The sequence below is a fragment of the Elaeis guineensis genome, chromosome 2 (genome assembly GCF_000442705.2).
Source record: "Elaeis guineensis isolate ETL-2024a chromosome 2, EG11, whole genome shotgun sequence".
Taxonomy (NCBI): domain Eukaryota; kingdom Viridiplantae; phylum Streptophyta; class Magnoliopsida; order Arecales; family Arecaceae; genus Elaeis; species Elaeis guineensis.
The window spans coordinates 125,440,195-125,463,802 of NC_025994.2; the positions used below are offsets into that span (position 1 = coordinate 125,440,195).

Genomic DNA, 23,608 nt, shown 5'->3' on the forward strand with positions numbered 1-23,608 from the left:
ATCCATTTTGTGCGCCACATTACTTACACGAGAAAAGGTTTCTCGTGAAACTTTTTCCACGCACAAAGAGCCACGCCCCTTCTCTTCTCACGCCCAAAAGGATAGGGATAAGTTGGTTTTCGTTTGAATTCAAATTTGATTTGAATTCAAATGTGTAACCTCTTGTCTTTATCCTCTCATGCGGATAAGACACGTTCGACGTTGTTTTAAAAAGAGGAGAAAGGTGAGACGTGCGTAGAAAAATTAGGAGAAAAACTTTGGGGCATGAGGAAGGCTTCTGCGCAAGGTGAAGGTCCAAAACCTTCCGAGAGAAAAAGAAAGAAAAGAGAGAAAATTGGGCGGAGGGTTTTTGGTGTGTACCCTAGGGTTTCTACCTAGGGTTCGGAAAGTGAGATTGGTGTGCCACGAGTGTCGTGAGTCCACCAAATTTCTGAGAGAGATCCATCAGCCTCTCAAGTAATTGTGCAGACGATCCGGAGCATCCGAGAAGTCGGCACACATCGATCGAAGGAGTTCGATCAACATCTGCCATCAAAAGAGTGAAATCACGAACTAGCATTCGTAAGGAGCTGATCAGACGGGAGCTTCGTGTGGACGATCCGCAGAGGCCAGACAGTTGGATGACTGCGACGTGACGATCAGAGCCCTCCGACGGTGATCAGATTACGGTGATCGACTACCCGCAAAAGGTGATGTGTTCTGAACACAGTACTGTAAAACGTTTACTGATTCAAATTTGAATTTTAAATTTAAATGCATGCTGTTGTATCATATTTAGATCCTAGTGTAGGGTTAATTAGTATTAATTAATGAGATTAATTAATAATTTCACTGTAAAATAGTAATTTTGAAAAAGTTTTAAAATTACCATTTTGCCCCTGCACTAAATTTTTGCTTCAAATCAGTCATCTCAAATTCTTTCATCATATTATGCTTGAATTCCTCCACCATCTTCAAATTAGTACCCATGTAAATAAGATCATCAACATATAAACAAATGATAAGAAAATTTTGAATACCTTGCTTCTTCACATAAAGTGAGGGCTCACTTTGACTTCTTTGAAAACCATTCTTTTGGAAGGAATTTTGTGTTTTAGGGTCTCAATCTCTCTCCCTCTCTTTGTCTTTCAGTCTCCCTCTTTTCCTCTCTATCTCTCGGTCTCTCGCTGTCCCTCTGACATCGCCGACCATCCCTCCTCTCCTCTCCACCCTCCCGCTCTGTCGCTCCGATCCCACAACGCTGACGGCCGACCCTACTTTCCAACTACGGTGCCGACTTCATCTCCATCTTCGTTGCTCGCTGGACCCGATATCAAGGCAGCCAACCTACTATTTTCTAGGTAAGCACACCTGTAAATATTATTCACTGATCTACTGTTTTTTATGATCTACTATTTTTTAGGTAAATATCATGTGGATTAAGCGCACCTGTAAATATCATTCACTGATCTACTGTTCATTGCTGTGAATGTACTGGTATTTGGTAATATTCTGTGGATCAATTTATAGTTATCTTTTTTATGTGATTTATTTTAAATTTTAGAAAATGTCAAGTGTTAAAAATTTTAATGTTGAAGTTCAACAAAATGTAAGTACACCTGTAGAGCAAATTGAGGATGAGAACATTGTATCTACACACTACAATATTACGGGTCACAAAAGGAAGTTGATATCAACAGTATGGAATGATTTCACTAAGGTTAAATATCAAAATGGTAATGACATTGCTAGATGTAATTGGTGCAAGAAGGAACTTTGTGGTGATAGTAGTAAAGGAACTAGTCACTTGAAGAAACATCTTACCTCATGTATTTTTAGGAAAAAAAATGATGGAAGAGCCGTACAACAATCAATTACTGCAGTTAAAGGCTTTAGTAATAAGGCCGTTTACAAGTTTGACCAAGAAAAGAGTAGAAAAGATTTGGCAAAAATGATTATTAAGCACAACTACTCTTTTAATATGGTTCAACATGAGTTTTTTGAACAATTTTGTATTGGATTGAATCCAAATTTTAAGCTTGTAAGCCATAATATAATTAGGAGTGATATATTGAATATTTACAAGTAGGAAAAGGCAAAGTTATATGATTATTTTGATGCACTTTCTTGTAGGATTACCTTTACTACTGATATATGGACTTCAGATCATTCAAATATTGCTTATGCATGCTTGACTGCACATTATATATCGGATGTTTGGAAATTGAAGAAAAAAATTATTGCATTCAAAAAGATTCCATATCCACATGATGGTGAGACATTGTTTTGTTTTATTTCTGATTTGTTATTAGAGTGGAATTTGGATAAGAAAATCTCTTCAATGGTTGTTGATAATGCAAGTGCAAATGATGTAATAGTCAGACAATTAAAAAGGTGGCTCTGTGAAAAATCATTACTTTATTTGTCTGGTGCATTATTTCATATACGATGTAGTGCACATATTCTTAATTTGATTACTCAAGATGGATTAGCAAAGATTAGAGAGTTTTTGCAAAAAATTTGAGATACTGTGAGTTTGTTGATTAGATCACCTGCTTTGTATCAAAAATTTAAAAAAGCATTATCTCAGTTGAAGCTGACAGATGCAAAAATGGTAGGAAAAGATGTACTTAACAGGTGGAATTCAGCCTATTTGATGCTTGATGCTGCCATTCCTTTGAAAGAGGCATATTATCGTTTGTCTCGATTGAAAAGAAGTTATAAATGTAATCCTTCAGAAGATGAATGGAAAGTGGCATGTATTGTGAGAGATTGTTTAAAATTATTCTATGATGCTTGTAATCATTTTTCTGGCTCAAAGTTTCTCACTTCTAAACTATTTTTTCGAGATATTTGTAAAATTCAGCTTAAGATGAGAGAGTGAAAAAATAGCGAGCATGAATGTCTTACATTAATGGTAGGACCTATGAGAGAAAAATTTGCAAAATATTGGAAAGAATGTTCTTTGCCATTAGCAATTGCAACTGTTCTTGATCCAAGATTCAAAATTAATATTGTGGAGTATTATTATTATCAACTATATGGTTTTAATTCTTTTGATTATATTGATAGAGTTCATATAGTTATGTTTGATTTGTATAATGAATATGAGGGTCATGAATTGCTGGCTGGGAATTCAAATTATTTTTTGTCAAGTGGTTCAACAAATGAAAATACAAGTGCAAGCCGTGGGGTTGTATCTTTGGATGATAAGCATGACTTTGATGAGTGGTATCGTCGAGCTCGTTCTTCCACTATTCGAGATTCTAATAAATCTAAATTGAAAAAATATTTGGAGGAAGTTGTATTTCCAAAAAAAGATAATTTTGATATTTTGAATTGATGGAAGATGAATAGTGCTCGGTACCCTACTTTAGCAAAGATGACACGGGATATTTTAGCTATTCTAGCTACTACTGTTGCTTCTGAATCAGCATTCAGTGTTGGAGGTAGGGTGATTGATGAGAGGCGATCATGCTTAGCTTCAAAAATTATTGAAGCTTTGTCGACTACCAGTGATTGACTTGAATCCACAAAGAATGGTAAATTTTAATTGTTATTTTATTTAGTTTTTTATTTTTATAATTTTTACTAAATATGATATTTTTTTTAGATGTTGTTGAAACATCCATTGAGCTTTGATGTGGCTGAATTTCATGGTGGAGGATTAACAAGTAAGCTTTTTGATTATGTTGTTTTATTAACAAAAAAATTTATTTGTTAGTTTTTTTATGTTCAATAAGTAATGTTTTATATTTCTTTTGATTAGGCCTTCATTATTATCCCATGGCATGGTGGAAGTTGATTTGGAGTTACGACTTGTGAGGAATGTTGGAACAAATTGGGATGGAACAATGTGATGTTGTTATTAAAATTTAGATAATGTATCGAGTATTTTATAATTGTATGTTGTTATTAAAATTATAAATTATTATTATAATTGTATGTTGTTATGTTTTTTGATATTGTAGTTGGATTTTTACTCGTTGAATTTGAGTAAATTTTATATTTTTATTTGCATGATCATTATAATTTTTAGATATTTTTTAGATTATTGTATAATTTTTAGGTATTTTTTATGAAACTTTGAATATGAGTTTCGGATTTCGGAATCGGATCCGGATATCTGAGATCCATTAGGGTCTGGGTCTGATACTTCAAGGCTAGACCCGTCGGATATTCGGATCCGGATCCAAAACCAGTAACTAAAATCGGGTCCGGATCTGGATATCTAGGTTTCGATCCGAATCCGACCCGTTGACAGATCTACATTAGGAAAGGTTGCTGCCACCATTACACTGTCAGGCAAAGATATATATATATTTTTTTTGTTGGATTCATGTGATGCTGTAGATTAAATTTAACAAATATTATTGAAATTTTTTGACTTTATATAAGTATTCTAAGATTTTCTCAATGAATAATCGATGTAGGACTAAATACACATCCGCATAAATTCTCATACAAAAATAGCTAAACACACTCTTGTGATTGGATTCGGTGTGGATAGGGATGGAGAGAGAGGTGATGAGAGGGCTACAAGAGAGGAAGGTAAAAATATACGTCCAACCAAACACGGCCAAGATTTCTGAGAGAGAAGTTTTCCGAGCTCGCCTCAATGACATGCTATCACAAGCGGGCATAGGGTGTTGGCACCGGCAATGACCAAGCTGCCATCATGGTAGGCCCTTACGCACTTCTTATTTTCTCTTCTTATCATGCGCCATGTTCAATACTATTTCTTCACTAAAACCCTGGTATTTCTCCCAAATGTCAGTTTGCACGTCTGATTGTTCGCTTATTTCAATATGGCATAAATATCCTGGTGTCACGTAAAGCTTTCCCTCAATTTTTTCTCCCCCAACTTTCCCTTAGGAAGTTACAATGCGCTTCATCATATATATAAAATCACTTAGTTTTCCAAATTTGGCCACCTTCAGATTTCCATGACACGACCATAAAATCAGAACCCTCAATGCTAAAGCCAATAGCCCAATAGCAAATCCAGCTCGCCAACTGCTGGGTCTTAAATGTTCTTCTAAAATCGATCATTCAAAAGAAAAAAGACTAATTAGCATCACAGTCATTAAGAAGAACTTTGCTAGCTGAGTACTTATGGGTAGGTGCATGGAATTTAGCAAGGCCCAGCTCAAACTTGCCATCCGGCAACCGAAGGTGCCCCCCACCCACCTCTAGAAGACTATTGTTTAATGTTTCCATGTTTAAGGGGGAAGGTTCAGAGGACCTGGTAACCGTGGCCTTGCCCGTGTGCTGGAGGAGTGATTGCTGTTTAGGCCTACAACCATGAGATGCTGTGGTTTTGAAGCGCGCTTCAGTGTCTCCATGCTTCCCTATTAAGCCTACGCCCCATGGACTTCGATGTGAGTTTGAGAGATGCCGAAACCAGCGTTCTCATTCCAGAGCCATTGGATTGTGTTCCGAGGGAGATAATGTGAGCCTCGACATGGAACAAGATTCATCCTTGGATAATTTTTTGAGCGATGCTGAGATCATGGTCTGCGGTGATCAGGGAGCGGTCATCTTGTCTGAAGAAGCGGCAAAAGAGTTTTTAGACTGCCTGGGGTGGCTTCTTTGGCATTAGGAGGATAATGGCGTTCATGTTGGTTGGCACACCAATGTCTGAAGGTTGACAACGTTAGCATCTGAAAACTGGGACATCTACTGAATTGAAGCTTGTTAAGGAGGGCTTCTCACAGATGCTAAAAAGTGATGGGGCTGGACAGTGGCGGTGGAATCTGGTTGCATGTTTAGGTTGAATTATCTCTGCTTTATGTTTTTTAAAGTGTCTCAGACGATCCAAGTTGGGCTTTAGAACTTTAGTAGCTATGTAGATATATATTTCATTCTATATCGATTATTCACTAGAAAAATTTTAAAATTATTATATCTTCTAATTAATTTTTTTAGATGAAATCCTGAATTATTATAAATGATATTATATCCGACCTAAGACATAGGTTATATGAATTAGAGATATGCAATGCGGATTTATTGGGCTAGCTGGAAAGATTTTGAAAAACTATATAGGATCATAATACAGCACGAGTTCATCAGGCTCCCACATCAGTTATTCGCTGGAAAAATTTTAGATGCTTATACAGATCTAAAAAATTTAAATAATATCTTGGACTAATCTTTTTGGATGAAATACTTTATTGTAATAAAAAATATTTAGGACACAAATTTGTGTCAATATATGACCTCATACGAGGAAACATATTATATTTATTAATTATATAGATACTTAGATTTAATTTTGATTATTGTTACTCATGTGGCAAGATATCCCGGCCAATTTCATCTTGGCTAATATATCAAATTTCATTAGTTTATGTTTGTGGATTTTTAGAACCAATATTTTTCATATCTCATACGGGAAAATGCATGCCTTGGATTAACAACATGGACTGGAATCTTTAAATCGCCAGATTTTTTTTTTTGGTAAATTAAATCGCCAGATTAATGGTACTCCAATTGGCAAGTGTCGGGGACGGGTGAGGTCACCGTTGCCATCAAAGTATCAACAAGTTTTTCTTTTTTGTCTTTTTAATGGTTTCCATCAAAGAAGTGAATCCCAGCCGTCTGATATACCAACTTGTGACGCATTACAGATGGGTGGACAGAATTCTGGTACGGTTGGAACCGTGTGAATGCGTTCGGGACATACCGGCAAATTTTTGTGGCGATAAATCTACCGGAGGAGAAATTCCTGTGTAGACTCAGAGAGAGAGAGAGAGAGGATGGCAGGGTTATTCGAGAAGCAAGCGGCGACGTACGCGGACGCGCGGCCGTCATATCCAAAGGAGTGGTTCGCCAAGCTCGCATCGCTCACCGCCCATCACACGCTGGCGTGGGACGCCGGCACCGGAAATGGCCAGGCTGCCGTCAGTGTAAGCCCTTCCCTTTCCCCTCTCTTTCTTTCTCTCACATGATGCCACGAATCATCGTCTCCGGCTAGAGATGCTCATCCAGACAGCAGCCGTGAGCCCACCACCGCCCTTTTTTTTTTATTTTTGGTGGTTGGTGGGGGGTGGGTAGGTTACACCAAGGAGTCTATGTTTTTTTGTTTGTTTTTATTTGGAAAATTACAGTTCCCTGTGCGGCCTCATTCAAAAGATTGAGGTAGCAGGAAGACGGATATTTTTCAGATTGCATTATTACATTCACTCTTATATAATTGTTATATATCATTATTCTTCATCATAATCCCTTCTGATTGTGGGTGCTTCTAATTTGATCCAACTTGAGCTGGTCTTGCTCCGATTGATGTGATATAGGAGTTAATTATCTGTAAACATATATCGTTTTCACAATCTGCATCCGATCCAAACTTGGAACCTCCCAGTTGTAATTAAGATGGCATCCAAGCAGATCGCGGAGCACTACGAGCAAGTGATCGCAACCGATGTGAGCGAGGCCCAGCTGAACCACGCCTTCCCGCACCCTAAGGTCCGATACGTCCACACGCCTCTGTCTACCCCGGAACCAGACCTTGTTTCCATTCTTGGGGGCGAGGGCTCGGTGGACCTGGTGACTGTGGCCCAGGCCGTCCACTGGTTCGATCTCTCTCGCTTCTACTCCCTCGTCAACCGTGTTCTAAGAAAGCCCGGAGGAGTGATAGCTGTCTGGGGCTACAACTACAACATGGGCCACTTGGAGGACGTGATGAAGCGTTTGTTTGAGACCACGATCCCTTATTGGGACCCTCGGGCTTGGTATGCCTTCGATCGGTATCGGACCCTCCCGTTCCCATTTCAGGGTATCGGATTTGGATCGGAAGGTGACCCGTTCTGCCTCGATTTGGAACAAGACATGACCTTCGATGGCTTTCTTCGGATGCTGAAGTCATGGTCTGCTGTGACCACTGCTATGGAGCAAGGAGTGGATTTGTTATCCCAGGAAGTGGTCAAAGAGCTTGAGGCTGAATGGGGTGGCTCCTCTGTCGTCAGGAGGTTAAGGTACGAGGCATTCATGCTTGCCGGCACTCCCAAGCTGGAAAATTCGAGGTGCTCGTAAATCTTAGAGAAGCTGTGGGAGAAAGGTCGCATTTGTGGCATTGTAATAGGTTTAATTCATGCCTTAATTCCGATTGCTTGAATAAATTGGATTGCATGTTTTAATGGAATTCTCTTCGCTTAGCATTCTATCACGAGATGTTTAGTTACTCAGTGATATAATTCAAAAAATCACTCAACTGGTGTGTTGGATTCTCATTGCTGCCGTAGTATTTGCTTTATGAAATGTGCCACAAAGCAACGCGACTGGTGAAAGACAGTTTGATTGTCCTTTTTGAGTGGTTTTTCTGGGTTATCGTAGCACTGCTCTTTATTTCTCTCGATTCGTGGGCAAGCAAGATGACACAGCGGCGGCCCGGCCCATCACTTCCTTGACCTCGTGGACCAGGCCGCTGGAGGAGGGGGCGAACTCGAGAAGCTTATGAGCTCACAGGTCGGGGTTCAAGGACGCACGATGGGCTGGTTCGAAGACGTTATTCGAGCCGCGGTTCAAATTGTTACCCAAACTGCTTTGTTTGAGCAATGAGCGCCAAACGCACCTACAACCGGGCCTGGCCCAAGTAGTTTTTTGTGATTTTAACTCTAGGACAATCCACAACAATCGTTTACCTCTTTCGATTTCTAAAATTACACCTTCTTTGATTGCACGCAAGACCGAACCAAGATGCGGCGTCAGCGCTTAATTCTAGTGCTATCAAAAATTTGGGTAAGCTTGGATGCTGAGCTATTTCACTCTCAAATTATCAACCCAAACAAAGCAAGGTTCCATTTGCAAAAGAAATCATACGTATATGCATGAACTCATCATCTGGACCTAAGTAGAGATCCTTAGTTGCAGCGAAGAGGTATTGCAGGGACATTCTTGGTATTTAGATCTTGAAATTTGTTGAAGGGCTAGGATTTATTTTTAAATATTATTTGGGAGGTGATACTTTGGGCTTAGAGGAATTTACTAGTAGCCAATGCCTTCAAGACATTACTAATTGGCATGCAAGGTGATGATGAGGTCACTCCTGGCATCATCACTGGGGAAAGGATGAGCTTACTTCATGAAATGGATAGAAGAATAAGAAACAACTCATGTAAGCGTCTCGGAGTCATACATGACAGCTACCTGTTATGTATCAAATTTCAAGAATAGCCTTGAATGGATGGAAGAATAAGAAACAACTCATGTAAGCGTCTCGGAGTCATACATGACAGCTACCTGTTATGTATCAAATTTCAAGAATAGCCTTGGAGCCGCATATATTACCTCCTCCATAATATGTTGTGTTACAGAAAGGGGTGCCTATAAGTAGACAATTTCTTCTGAGACAAGCGCCGCTGAAATACGCGCACGGAGAGAGAGATAGAGAGGGAGAGAGAGAAGTGAGGGCAAATGGCCGGGCTGTTCGTGAAGCAAGCGGCGATATACGCAGAAGCGAGGCCCAGCTATCCCAAAGATTGGTTCTCCAAACTCGCATCGCTCACCGCCCAACACAAGCTCGCCTGGGATGCCGGCACTGGGAACGGCCAGGCCGCCATCAGCGTAAGCCTCCCCTAAACAAGCCCCCTCCCCCCCCTCTCTCTCTCTCTCTCTCGTCAGTGTTTGAGTGTTTTGATTAATGAGAGCACATCCCCTGCTCATGATCTCTCCACAAGCTTTCCTAATTTTCTTTGTTTGTGTGGGGGATGTTGGGCTGTGGAGCCTACCATTTGCACAGGAGCCTGGGCCAGGCTGTGGAGGGCATCTGGGACCAAAAAAAAAAAAAAAATTGTCTGTACACCGCTCTGCTATAGAAAAAATACATGGCTTGTCTAATTGGATCGTCTAGCCATTATTTTTCAATATATATTTAATACATATAATATATATATATATTTAATATCTATAATTTTATTTTTTTATTTAAAATTTTAAATGATAAAAATATTTTTTTTAAAAAAAATTATGATATCTTATGATCTGACCATATTATGATATTTTATGATTAAATTATGATTTTTTGCATAGGATGTCATAATTTTTTTTAAAAAATTATAAAGTGAAAATAATATTTTCATCATTAAAAATTTATAATACATCGCTTCGGTGTGAAAAAAATATACTGCTTATCTAATTAGGTCATGTAGCCATCATTTTCCAATATGTATTTAATGCATGCAGTATATGTATTTAATATCTGCAGTTTTATTTTTTTATTTAAAATTTTGAACGATAAAAATATTTTTCTTTTGAAAAAATTATGATATTTTATGGTCATATTATGATATTCTACGATCAAATTATGACTTCCTGCACAAAGTGTCATAATTTTCCTCCCAAAAGTCATAAAGTAGAAAAGATATTTTTGTCATTAAAAATTTATAAAATTTTTTAGTGATGAAAATGCCTCTCTTATCATGATATTTTATGAAAAAATTATTACATCTTGTGTAGGAATTCATAATTTCACTCCAGAATATTATAATTTTTTCAGATATAAAGGGGTATTTTTGTCATTCAAAATTTTAAATGAAAAAAATAAATTGAAGACATTGAATGCATATTGAAAAGTAGTTAAACAAAAATGTCCCTCTAATATTATAATATTCTAAAGTCAAATTATAATTTTTTATGCAGGAAATCATAATTTGACCACAGGATATTATAATATGGTCATAGGATGTCATAATTTTTTTCAAAAAAGATGGATATTTTTATCATTCAAAATTTTAAATAAAAAAATAGAATTGTAGATATTAAATATGTATTAAAAAGTAGTGGCTACGTGAATCAATCGAACGAGATGATATCCGATTTTCTACACTACAGGCGATGTACAAAGAATTTCTCAAAAAAAAAAAAAAAAAAAGGGTTGTGCGTGTATTGACGTGGAACGTAGGTATTGCAGGATAGATATGGGTATATGACCCTCACCCACCACGTTGTCTTTTTAAAAAAAAGAGGTGGCCTGCGGGCTCAACGGGTAGAGAGGCATTATACTATCCTAATGGGTGGGTATATGACTCTGCAATGGATGGTGACAGCTCACCTTCGCAATAGATCAAGAAGATAGGAACGAGATGCCCTAGGTTTTAATTTCGCCCGCCGCCCCCCCCCCCCCCCCCCCCCTTTTTTTATCCGTTCTCTTTGCTTTTTCTGTTAGCAATGTAGAGTAGTTATTCGCACCATTGTGTATTGCACCTAAGGTCTCTCTTGTGAATACTTGGTTGCCAACCAGCCTTTGCCTTTGCCTATGCCTTTGCCTGTTTATCAAGGTACTTAAATTCTTAATATATCTTATGATTGGACTAATGGTCAAAGGAGTCCGGTCAAAAAAAAAAAAAAAAAAAAAAAGACTCTACATGAAGTTTCTCAACTTGATACATTAGATTGATCAAACAAATAACTCTTAAAAAAATTGATAGCTAGTTCTTTCATTAACCAGACTATAATTTTAGTCAATTAAATTAAAATAACTAAAATTTTAACATCCATCTCAAAATTCAAAATTTCTTTGATTCTCAGTTCCTTGCAGCTTTACATACTTATATCTCACTATATACATAGTTATTGTTGGGTATAAAATACCCACAGCCGAAGTCCTCAGCGGAATCGACTACATGACAACTCCGCCCGGACTCCTACGGGAGCCGGGCTCCGCCGACAACTCCGACCTCAAGACAACTCTGCCCGGACTTCTACGGGAGCCGGGCTCCGCCGACAACTCCGACCTCAAGACAACTCCGCCCGGACTCCTACGGGAGCCGGGCTCCACCGACAACTCCGACCTCAAGACAACTCCGCCCGGACTCCTACGGGAGCCGGGCTCCGCCGACAACTCCGACCTCAAGTGAACTCCGCCCGGACTCCTACGGGAGCCGGGCTCCGCCAACGACATCGACTACAAGTAGACTCCGCCCGAACTCCTACGGGAGCCGGGCTCCGTCCTCAACTTCAACCGCTGGTAAGCCTTGTCCGGACTCCTACGGGAGCCGGACTCCGCCTTTAACTTTAAATTGCAGGAAGACTCCGTCCGGACTCCTACGGGAGCCGGGCTTCATTCTCGACTCCAACGGCTGCAGACAGACTTTGTCCGGACTCCTACGGGAGCCGGATTCCGCCAACGACTTCAACAGCAGGTAGACTCCGCCCGAACTCCTACGGGAGTCGGGCTCCATCCTCAACATCAACCGCTGGTAAGCCTTGTCCGGACTCCTACGGGAGCCGGACTCCGCCTTTAACTTTAAATTGCAGGAAGACTCCGCCCGGACTCCTACGAGAGCCGGGCTTCATCCTCGACCCCTACTGCTGCAAGACAGACTTCGTCCGGACTCCTACGGGAGCCGAACTCCATCACCAGCCCCGGCCACTGCCGAGCTTCGATCGATGGATCTACATTCCCAGGCTGTATCAACGGCCATGATTCTGCTCCACTCATTGCGGCAGACCTTACGCGACTCCATTATTCTCTGACAGGCTGTATCAACGGCCATGATTCTACTCCACTCATTGCGGCAGACCCTATGCGACTCCATTATTCTCTGACAGGCTGTATCAACGGCCATGATTCTGCTCCACTCATTGCGGCAGACCCTATGCGACTCCATTATTCTCTGACAGGCTGTATCAACGGCCATGATTCTGCTCCACTCCCTGCGGCGGGCGCCGCGTGACTCCACTGCCTGTAACAGATTCCACGTGGCGAGCTACGGCGATAGCCACGACTCCGCTCCACTACTCTTCGCAGTAAATTCCTCTTGACTGTGGGCGGCCCACTACCTAGCGGTTACAAACGTCGCCATCGATCCATTACCTCCCCCGCCTATAAAAAGGGGGACCCAGATACGTTATTTTATAAGCTCATTTATTATCTCAAAACTCTGCTAAATTCTCCGTTCGAGCACTCCATTCTTGTTGAGGCAGAAAACTGACTTGAGCGTCGGAGGGTCTTGCCGGAGCAACCCCACCTCCTGTTTAGACTTCCTTTGCAGGTCCCGACGGCGACCGCGGCTTCCCCAACTCCAGCTTCTCCGGCGCAAGCAGATTTTTGCACCAACAAGATTGGCGCTAGAGGAAGGGGCCTGTGTCTTCGCAGTACCCTTGTTCTTAAAGGAGCGCTCAACGGATCCGCTTCCGGCCATCTTTTCCGGCACCCAATCCTCCTTCCCTCATCTGATGCCTTCTCGCGAGGTCTCTGCACAACTACCTCCGGCTATGGTCGCCGATAAGGGGTGGCCGGATGACCGGTCTCTGTCGGATTCCGTCAACGTCATCTCGGGAGAATCCCGGCGGGAGGCAATCAGCACACCAGCTGCATCCCCCAAGCGGCAAAAGGTTGAAGAACCCATAACCTTCACCGAAAAAGACACCCAGGGAGTCCAATTCCCTCATAACGACGTGGTCGTAGTTTCCTTGAATATAGCGAATTACGACGTCCGTCGCATTCTTGTCGACAACGGAAGTTCGGCCGACATCTTGTTCTACGACGCCTTTTCAAGAATGTCCACTCTTAGCGGTCATCTGAGATCGATTTGCTCCCCCTTGATAGGGTTTACTGGTGACGCCATTCCGACAGAGGGAATGATAGCTCTGACTGTGACCGCGGGTCAGTATCCAAAGCAGTCCAGAGCTCTGGTGAATTTTTTGGTGGTAAAGACGCCATCTGCCTACAATGCAATCTTTGGCCGACCCGGCCTCAATGCCCTCAGAGCTGTCATTTCAACCTACCATTTGAAATTGAAGTTCCCCACCAACCAGGGGATCGGAGAGGTCCGGGGAGACCAAGCCCTGGCCAGACACTGCTACAACATCGCCTTGCAAAGAAGCGATCAAGCAGACCTCTGTCCGGTCGATGGATTGGATACTCGCGATGACCTCGCTGAAGAGAGGGGCGGTCCAATCGAAGATCTAATACCAATCCCTTTGAATGACGGGAGCACGGAGCATGTGGTGTTAATTGGCTCCAACCTGGGGGAGGAGGTGCGGACGCGTCTCGTTGATTTCCTCCGAAGGAATGCGGACGTTTTCGCGTGGGTCCCGGCGGATATGCCGGGGATCGACACAGAAGTCATGGAACATCATCTGGCAGTCGACCCGAAACATCAGCCGACAAAAGAAAAAATTCGGAGTCATGCCCCGGAGAGGCAGAAGGCGATAGCCGAGGAAGTGGATAAGCTTCTCAAGGCCGGATTTATTAAGGAAGTCAATTATCCTGAGTGGATCTCCAATGTTGTTTTGGTCAAGAAAGCAAACGGCAAGTGGAGGATGTGTATAGACTTCAAAAAGCTGAATAAGGCTTGTCCAAAGGACAGCTACCCCCTTCCCAAGATCGACCAACTGGTGGACGCTACCTCAGGCCATGAGCTCCTCACTTTTATGGACGCGTTCTCCGGTTATAATCAGATTAGAATAGCATCGGAAGATGAAGAAAAGACAGCTTTCATCACTAATCGCGGCCTTTACTGCTACAGGGTCATGCCATTCGGCCTCAAGAACGCGGGTGCAACCTACCAACGACTGATGAACAAAATCTTCAAAGAGCAGATCGGCCGAAACATGGAGGTTTACGTGGACGATATGCTTGTAAAAAGCAGGTCTTTTAGAAATCATGTCGCCGACCTCGAGGAAATCTTTGACGCTCTTCGAAAGTATAGAATGAAGCTGAACCCAACCAAATGCGCTTTTGGGGTAACCTCAGGAAAGTTCCTGGGCTTCATGGTATCGGGGCGTGGGATTGAGGCCAATCCAGAGAAAATTTGCGCCATCCAAGAGATGACCGCCCCAAGGTCGATCAAGGAGGTTCAGTGCCTCACAGGAAGGATAGCGGCTCTTAATCGCTTTGTCGCGAGGTCGGCTGAACGATGTTTGCCCTTCTTTCAAACCCTCAAGCAGCCGAAGAACTTCTGTTGGACCTCTGAATGCCAACAGACGTTTGAAGAATTAAAAAGCTACCTTAGCTCACCCCCGCTGCTGGCGAAGCCTGAACCTAGGGAGGAACTATTTTTGTATCTGGCGGTCTCTCCCACGGCCCTCGCAGCTGTCCTTGTCAAAGAAGAAACGAAAGTCCAGCGACCAGTCTACTACATTAGCCGCGCGTTGAGGGACGCCGAGACCAGGTACACCAAATTAGAAAAACTGACCTATGCCTTGTTGGTTGCAGCTCGAAGACTCCGACCTTACTTTCAAGGGCACACGGTGACGCTACTCACCGATCAACCGATCAAGGCGGTTTTGCACCGAGCTGATACCTCTGGAAGGATGGCAAAATGGACGATCGAGCTCACGGAATTCGACATCAACTACAGACCTAGACCAGCAGTAAAGGCCTAAATATTGGCAGATTTCATAGTAGAGTGCATCATCCCAAAGGAGGCCAAACCTGAGCAAAGCGAAGTTGACGACCTGAAGACTCAACCGAGCTCCCCCAACGAAGAAGCCAGTCCCTCCGATTGCTTTTGGACCCTCTATGTGGACGGATCTTCCAACATGGCAGGCGCGGGTGCAGGCCTGATCTTGGTCAGCCCGGAGGGGGTCATCGCGGAGTACACTCTGCGTTTCGAATTTTTCGCAACAAACAATGGAGCGGAATATGAGGCTCTGATCGCGGGATTAAGGATCGCCAAAGAGCTGGAAATAGGTCAACTCCGGGTACACAGCGACTCCCAACTAGTGGTGGGACAAGTCAGCGGGAGTTATGAAGCGCGGGAGGACAGTATGGCCAAATATCTTGAGAAAGTAAAGGAGCTTACCCCCACCTTTAGCAGTTTCGACATCAGGCAGATTCCAAGATCGGAGAATACCAGAGCCGATCTTCTCTCCAAACTGACGACATCAGCTCCGGCCGAATTGCCCAAAGGCATCCTCTTTGAAGTTCTAAAACATCCGAGTACAGAAGAATCGCGGCCCGTAATGGAAATCGACCACGAGCCCAGCTGGGTCGACCCGCTGATAACCTATCTTAGAGATGGAGTTCTCCCTCAGGACACGAAAAAGGCCCGGAAGCTCCGAAATCAGGCCTCCCGATACATCCTTTATGAGGGCAAATTGTACAAAAGATCATATTCCTTGCCCCTCTTAAGATGCCTCCGGCCCTCGGAAGCTGACTACACCTTGTGGGAGGTACACGAGGGAGTTTGCGGAAACCATTTGGGAGCCAGATCTTTATCCCACAAGCTACTCCGCCAAGGATACTACTGGCCAACAATGCATCATGATTCGATTGAATATGTCAAAAAGTGTGATCGATGCCAGAGATACGCCAACATCCAGAGACAGCCCGCTACCGAGCTCACACCCTTGAGTGCCCCATGGCCTTTTGCACAATGGGGGATGGATATTCTTGGCCCCTTTCCCATGGCGTCTGGGCAAAGGAAGTTCCTCCTTGTAGCGATCGACTACTTCACCAAATGGGTCGAAGTCGAGCCACTAGCAAAAATCACAGAAGCGAAAGTGCAGGATTTCGTCTGGAAATCGATCGTTTGCAGGTTCGGTTTGCCTAGAACCCTAATCACTGATAATGGACGGCAATTCGTGGGAGCCAGATTCGCCGAATTCTGTGAAGATCTAAACATCTCTCACAACTTCACATCAGTAGCCCATCCTCAGGCGAACGGCGAAGCTGAGGTAACTAACAGAACCCTTTTGTAGGGGATTAAGACAAGGCTTGAAAAAGCAAAAGAAACTTGGACGGACGAGCTTTATCATGTGCTATGGGCGTATCGAACCACCCAGAGGTTACCTACGGGGGAGACTCCCTTTGCTTTAGCCTTTGGTATGGAAGCCGTCATCCCGATCGAGCTTAAACTCCCGTCGGCACGAGTCGTGGCATTCGACGAACACCAAAATTCACAAAGTCTCAGAGCCAACCTCGACCTGCTGGAAGAAAGACGGGAGATCGCTCAAGTTCGAATGACAGTCTACAGACAGAAAGTTGCTCGATATTACAACGCCCGAGTCAAGAACAAAGTATTTAAAGCAGGAGATCTAGTACTCCGACGAGCTGCTGTCTCGCAACCTCAGGGCCAGGAGAAACTTGCCCCAAACTGGGAGGGACCTTATGAGGTCAAAGAAGTAGTCCGACCCGAAACTTATTATCTTAAGGAGCTCGGAGGAGCCGACCTCCCGCGACCGTGAAGCTCAGAAAACTTACGGATGTACTACCAGTAACTTCATTTTAATCAAAAAACGCATGCCCATATGTCTTGGGACAATTCAAGCAAACTGTATCAAAAACAAAAGGGCAACCTCATAAAGTCGAAGGCCCGGTTCTTTTAGACCGGATGGGGGGAGAAGCCTTACAATGCCCATATGTGCCCCCACAGCCCTGTTAGGGACAGGAGGAGAACCTCGCCCTAACTTGAGCAAAGTCGAAGGTCTGGTTCTTTTAGACCGGATGAGGGGAGAGGCCTTACAACGCCCAATGTGCCCCCACAGCCCTGTTAGGGACAGGAGGAGAACCTCGCCCTAACTTGAGCAAAGTCGAAGGCCCGGTTCTTTTAGACCGGATGGGGGGAGAGGCCTTACAACGCCCATATGTGCCCCCACAGCCCTGTTAGGGACAGGAGGAGAACCTCGCCCTAACTTGAGCAAAGTCGAAGGCCCGGTTCTTTTAGACCGGATGGAGGGAGAGGCCTTACAACGCCCACATGCGCCCCCACAGCCCTGTTAGGGACAGGAGGAGAACCTCGCCCTAACTTGAGCAAAGTCAAAGGCCCGGTTCCATTTAGACCGGATGGGGGGAGAGGCCTTACAACGCCCATATGCGCCCCCACAGCCATGTCAAGAACAGGAGGAGAACCTCGTCCTGATATGAGCAAAGTCAAAAGCCTGGTTCTTTTAGACCGGATGGGGGAAGAGGCCTTATAGCGCCCTAATGCGCCCTCGCAGCCCAGCCAGGAACAGAAGGAGAACCTTGCCCTGGCTCAAATAAAGGGGAAGGCCCGGACTCCTACGGGAGCCGGGTTCCGTCCACGATGCCAAAAAAAAAAAACTTCGCCCGGACTCCTACGGGAGCCGGGTTCCGTCCACGACGCCAAAAAAAAAAACTTCGCCCGGGCTCCTACGGGAGCCGGGTTCCATCCACGACGCCCAGGAAAACTTCACCCGGACTCCATCGCCGACATCAGCTACAGGACAACCCCGCCCGGACTCCTACGGGAGCCGGGCTCCGCTAACAACAGCAACTGCCGATAGGCCTTGTCCGGACTCCTACGGGATCCGGACTTCGCCTTTAATCTTGATTGCAGGAAGACTTCGTCCGGACTCCTACGGGAGCCGGGCTCCATCGCCGACATCAGCTACAGGACAACCCCGCCCGGACTCCTACGGGAGCCGGGCTCCGCTGACAACAGCAACTGCCGATAGGCCTTGTCCGGACTCCTACGGGATCCGGACTTCGCCTTTAATCTTGATTGCAGGAAGACTTCGCCCTGACTCCTACGAGAGCCGGACTTCGCCCACAACTCCAACTTCAAGAGGGATTCTCCGTTCGGGCTCCCACGGGAGCCGAACTTAGCCTCGACTTCAGCGGAGAAAAACTCCAAGCAAAAAAGGAAGGCAATGGATCACAACAGTGATGATCGGAAAGCAAACAGCGCACGAGGGCAACGGGAGCTCGGATCCCCGAATTCAAGCCTCAGGAAGGACCCCGGGCCCAAATGGCCCCGAGCGAACCTGCAGCCGTTAACGGAATAACAACTGGGTATCTTCGAACAGCGTAAAAGTCAAAAAGGAGCTCGGCAAATAACAACCCTACGCGAATAAAAGAGGTCATCGATGACCTTGGGACGACGTGAAAAAGAAAAGAAGAAAAGAAGGAAGAAAGAGGAAAGGAAAATGAAGAAGTTCGACAGACAACTATTCAATGCAAGACGCAGACAAGGTAACCAAATCTTCTTTTCATTTAACAAGATATACGTTACAGGACCCGGTGGGTCAAGAAAAAGATATACATCATCGCAAACCTCGCGAGCATGGCTTGGAAGGGGTATACCGAAGGCCGCTCCGAGCTGCAAACTCCTCTTCCCGTCTCTGTCCTTCTCAACCGCGTTCTCCAGTGCATGTAACGGACCTATCAGCTCTCGCCCCACCTCGCTTCGCTCCATCTCCGAAATCCCGACCCTAGGGGGAAAAGGGTGGGATAGATCCCCGGGGGCGGTAAGGGCAGCGGCGGCAGTGACGAAGACCTGTTTCAAGAAGAACCGGAGTCACCTTGGATGCAGCAGTGATGCCAGAGATACACTCCATCTCCGAATGTTCCACGACAGCCGCCACCCAAAATGCTCCGGCAAGGTCGGCATGCGCTACTTCCACTGTCCCCGCAACAAGTTCCACTGCCCCACCGTCAACGCCGACCGCTTCTGGTCCCTCGGCCCCGACGGTATCAAGGATCCCGCCATAGCTTGTGACGACAGCTCTGCCCTCTTGACCGGTATCACCCCGCCTTGCTGCTCCGAAATTTTCGGACAGAATAACTTCACCGGCTGCCCCCGTTATTAAACCCCTGTTGTTGAAGGAATTCTTCCTTGAGCCCCCTTTAAAGCGATGGAAATTCTCACCGGCCGCCGTTCTCCTCCTCTCCTTCCTTCAAGCCCTAAACATCCCTTCAAGAATGACTTCCGGGGTAGAGGACATGGCGTGGAAACCCTCGGAGAAGAATTGGGGAGCTGAAGAAGGCAAGGGCTGGTGCGAGGGGAGTAGCTGAGTAGCTAAGCTCTCGGGCAAAAGAAAGGCACCATCCTATTGGCAGAATGAAGCCACGAAGGGAGATTAGGGGGTTTAAATAGCCGACGGATCCTAGCGCAGTTATGGCGGCGGGTGTTCCTGGGCCAACTGGTGCGTTCCACGTGTCCCGCATGTCCCCCTCATCGCTATCGAGGGTTGACCGCTCACAAATTTCCGTAGCACGACGCTTGGGATCGCGTTCCGACGGAGGTTTCGAAAAGACTCTTCAGGTCACCTTCACCGAAAAACGGGCTCTGACGTGCGCACATTTAAACTCGAAAGTAGGGGGACTGATGTTGGGTATAAAATACCCACAGCCGAAGTCCTCAGCGGAATCGACTACATGACAACTCCGCCCGGACTCCTACGGGAGCCGGGCTCCGCCGACAACTCCGACCTCAAGACAACTCCGCCCGGACTCCTACGGGAGCCGGGCTCCGCCGACAACTCTGACCTCAAGACAACTCCGCCCGGACTCCTACGGGAGCCGGGCTCCGCCGACAACTCCGACCTCAAGTGGACTCCGCCCGGACTCCTACGGGAGCCGGGCTCCACCAACGACATCGACTACAGGTAGACTCCGCCCGAACTCCTACGGGAGCCGGGCTCCGTCCTCAACTTCAACCGCTGGTAAGCCTTGTCCGGACTCCTACGGGAGCCGGACTCCGCCTTTAACTTTAAATTGCAGGAAGACTCCGCCCGGACTCCTACGGGAGCCGGGCTTCATCCTCGACTCCAACGGCTGCAGACAGACTTTGTCCGGACTCCTACGGGAGCCGGATTCCGCCAACGACTTCAACAGCAGGTAGACTCCGCCCGAACTCCTACGGGAGTCGGGCTCCGTCCTCAACATCAACCGCTGGTAAGCCTTGTCCGGACTCCTACGGGAGCCGGACTCCGCCTTTAACTTTAAATTGCAGGAAGACTCCGCTCGGACTCCTACGAGAGCCGGGCTTCATCCTCGACCCCTATGGCTGCAAGACAAACTTCGTCCAGACTCCTACGGGAGCCGAACTCCGTCACCAGCCCCGGCCACTGCCGAGCTTCGGCCGATGGATCTACATTCCCAGGCTGTATCAACGGTCATGATTCTGCTCCACTCATTGCGGTAGACCTTACGCGACTCCATTATTCTCTGACAGGCTGTATCAACGGCCATGATTCTGCTCCACTCATTGCGGCAGACCCTACGCGACTCCATTATTCTCTGACAGGCTGTATCAACGGCCATGATTCTGCTCCACTCCCTGCGGCGGGCGCCGCGTGACTCCACTGCCTGTAACAGATTCCACGTGGCGAGCTACGGCGATAGCCACGACTCCGCTCCACTACTCTTCGCAGTAAATTCCTCTTGACTGTGGGCGGCCCACTACCTGGCGGTTACAAACGTCGCCATCGATCCATTACCTCCCCCACCTATAAAAAGAGGGACCCAGATACGTTATTCTATAAGCTCATTTCTTATCTCAAAACTCTGCTAAATTCTCCGTTCGAGCACTCCATTCTTGTTGAGGCAGAGAACTGACTTGAGCGTCGGAGGGTCTTGTCGGAGCAACCCCACCTCCGGTTTAGACTTCCTTTGCAGGTCCCGGCGGCGACTGCGGCTTCCCCAACTCCAGCTTCTCCGACGCAAGCAGATTTTTGCACCAACAGTTATAAATAACTAGACATGTGCAAATACAAGTGTCTGTATAGAAATAGTATAACTGTATGCAAGAACTGTCTGTTGTAGTTCGATCAAAGAAAAAATCGGGTATTAATTAGGCTCCCCATTTCTATATCAAGTAATATATTTGGTTGATGTTAATTATTCCATTTCAAGATATTTCACTTTTATTCATCAGTATTTGTTCCAGTAAACATATTCTTATACCTGTCGAGTAAAGACCTTAGATTTGAATCTTGCGTGGTGTACGTCTTTTTTTTTTCGGAGCAAACCCAGCTATATCTAATTTGATTAGACTACTTGATGCATAGACATTGTGCATTATCTTATCACATCGAATTTTGTTGTGCAATATCAGATTGATGTCTTCCCCCATCTTTAATATAAATCGTCCAAATGTTCCCGAATCACAACCTTGTCCATCATAGTTAGGCAAGTAACCCATGAGCGTGGCATACGAGCATGCAGGTGGCCGAGCACTACGAGCAGGTAATCGCCACGGACGTCAGCGACGCCCAGCTGAAACGCGCCATCCCACATTCAAAGGTCCGATACGTCCACACGCCCCTCTCCACCCCAGAGACAGACCTTGCGTCCGTGTCCGGGGGTGAGGGCTCCGTGGATCTGGTGACCGTGGCCCAGGCCGTCCACTGGTTTGACCTCCCAAGCTTCTACTCTCTCGTCAACCGCGTCCTAAGAAAGCCCGGAGGAGTGATCGCTGTTTGGGGCTACAACTACAGAATTAGCCCTATAGAAGATGTTATGAAGCGCTTCCTCGACACCACCCTTCCCTACTGGGACCCTCGCGCTCGATACGTCATCGATGGATACAAGAATCTTCCATTCCCGTTCAAAAGCATTGGTTTGGGATCCGAAGGCGATCCTTTGGAGCTTGACATGGGGCAGGACTTGTCTTTTGATGCTTTTTTGGGTGTGTTGAAGTCCTGGTCTGCTGTGACCACCGCCAAGGAGCGAGGAGTAGATTTGTTATCTGAAGAAGTGGTCAAGGAGCTGGAGACTGCTTGGGGTGGCTCTTCGCTTGTTAGGAGGGTCACTTACAAGGCCTTCATGCTTGCAGGCACGCCTATGATGGAAGACTAACACTGTTGAGAGCAATAGTTTTTACGAGTTTGACTCTGATTCTTGCCAATGTAATAATTTATCGAAAAAATTATCAATAGATTTCTAGATTGTTCTGAAATTATTTTTAAGTTTCTGAACTTTTTAGATGGAATAAAAAGTACTTGAACTGCCAAGGATTTATTTTTAGATCCATACCGTCCACTTTTATCATCTGCTGCCGTTTAAATTTATGTAAATGATGGAACTATCCTTGACTGGTTTTGGAGAGAAAGATTAACCCTAATCTTCAATCCCTCATCCCCAACCCCGCAATCTACAGCAGTGGAAGGGCACACCTTCGGTGCCTCGGCGATCGGTCCTCCGCCGGCGATTGGGAGGCTGCTTGCGACGATGCGGCGCTTCTGGTGCCCCAGAAAGGGGAAGTAGAGGGGAGGAGGCCGCCGCCCAAGGGGCATCTGGTGGTGTACGTGGGGGGCCAGAAGGACGGGCGGGATCACCATCCCCTGCCCCGTCTCTCGCTTCGAGCGCGTCCAGACTCGGATCGCCGCCGGCCAGAAGACCTCCTAGCTCCGCTGGTTCGAAAACAAATTTGAACGTCTCTTTTGCGTGGTATACGAAGTGGGAAGCACGTGAACCGTTTTTTGTTTTGTAGCTCATTTTTGGTCCTCCCGTAGTGGTGAGTGAATCAGAAAATGCTCTAGCTTTCATTTCCATAAGTCGCCTTGGCATCTTACTGGCATTTGACTGCGTAAGCTTGTACTTGTCTCGTTGCGTACGCATCACGGTGTCGGAAATCGGTGGGAGAGAACCCGGCTTGGGTGACGGAGGTTTTGGAAGCACGACTTCAGGGTACACATTAAGAATCACCATCCGGTGCATGGTTGTCGATCGAGCGCACGTAGGTATATTGTATATATAAATAAGTTGAATAATAATCAACTACTATATAATCAGAGATAAAAATTTTATAACCAAAAAAATAAAATAGTGTAACTAAATAATATACCAACATAACCATAAATCAAACGAATGTAATCGAAGTGTACCTATTATGCGATTTGAAAACTGGATCTGAACCGGTTCATCTAACCAAATTATTTATTCGTGTAATCAAAAATTATATTGTGTAACTAAAAATCAAAACTGGATAATTAG

General features: G+C 45.4%; 2 protein-coding genes across 3 annotated transcripts; both read left to right on the forward strand.

The window, feature by feature from the left end:
• The first annotated feature begins 6,639 nt into the window (after positions 1–6,639).
• On the forward strand, positions 6,640–8,213 carry LOC105050765 (uncharacterized). Its single transcript, XM_010930946.3, has 2 exons — positions 6,640–6,890; positions 7,372–8,213. Exons 1-2 carry the CDS (start codon positions 6,741–6,743, stop codon positions 8,014–8,016), a joined length of 795 nt encoding a protein of 264 aa, XP_010929248.1. The 5' UTR covers positions 6,640–6,740; the 3' UTR covers positions 8,017–8,213.
• Positions 8,214–9,141: 928 nt separating this feature from the next.
• Positions 9,142–22,651, forward strand: LOC105050605 (uncharacterized). Of its 2 annotated transcripts, none has more exons than XM_010930722.4 (2): positions 9,142–9,546; positions 21,839–22,644. In XM_010930722.4, the coding sequence occupies exons 1-2, from the start codon at positions 9,397–9,399 to the stop codon at positions 22,469–22,471; spliced, it is 783 nt and encodes a 260-aa protein (XP_010929024.1). In that variant the 5' UTR covers positions 9,142–9,396; the 3' UTR covers positions 22,472–22,644. The 2 variants fall into 2 exon arrangements, with proteins under 2 accessions (XP_010929024.1, XP_029118887.1); XM_029263054.2 differs by having other exon boundaries at positions 9,408–9,546; positions 21,729–22,651.
• Positions 22,652–23,608: the final 957 nt, after the last annotated feature.

What these genes read in the sequence shown, in the direction of transcription:
- LOC105050765 (XM_010930946.3), top strand. Translation starts at nt 6,741, where the DNA reads ATGGCAGGGTTATTCGAGAAGCAAGCGGCGACGTACGCGGACGCGCGG. An exon ending in ATGGCCAGGCTGCCGTCAGT is followed by an intron (nt 6,891 to 7,371) that starts GTAAGCCCTTCC and finishes GCATCCAAGCAG; the next exon opens with ATCGCGGAGCACTACGAGCA.
- LOC105050605 (XM_010930722.4), top strand. Translation starts at nt 9,397, where the DNA reads ATGGCCGGGCTGTTCGTGAAGCAAGCGGCGATATACGCAGAAGCGAGG. An exon ending in ACGGCCAGGCCGCCATCAGC is followed by an intron (nt 9,547 to 21,838) that starts GTAAGCCTCCCC and finishes ACGAGCATGCAG; the next exon opens with GTGGCCGAGCACTACGAGCA.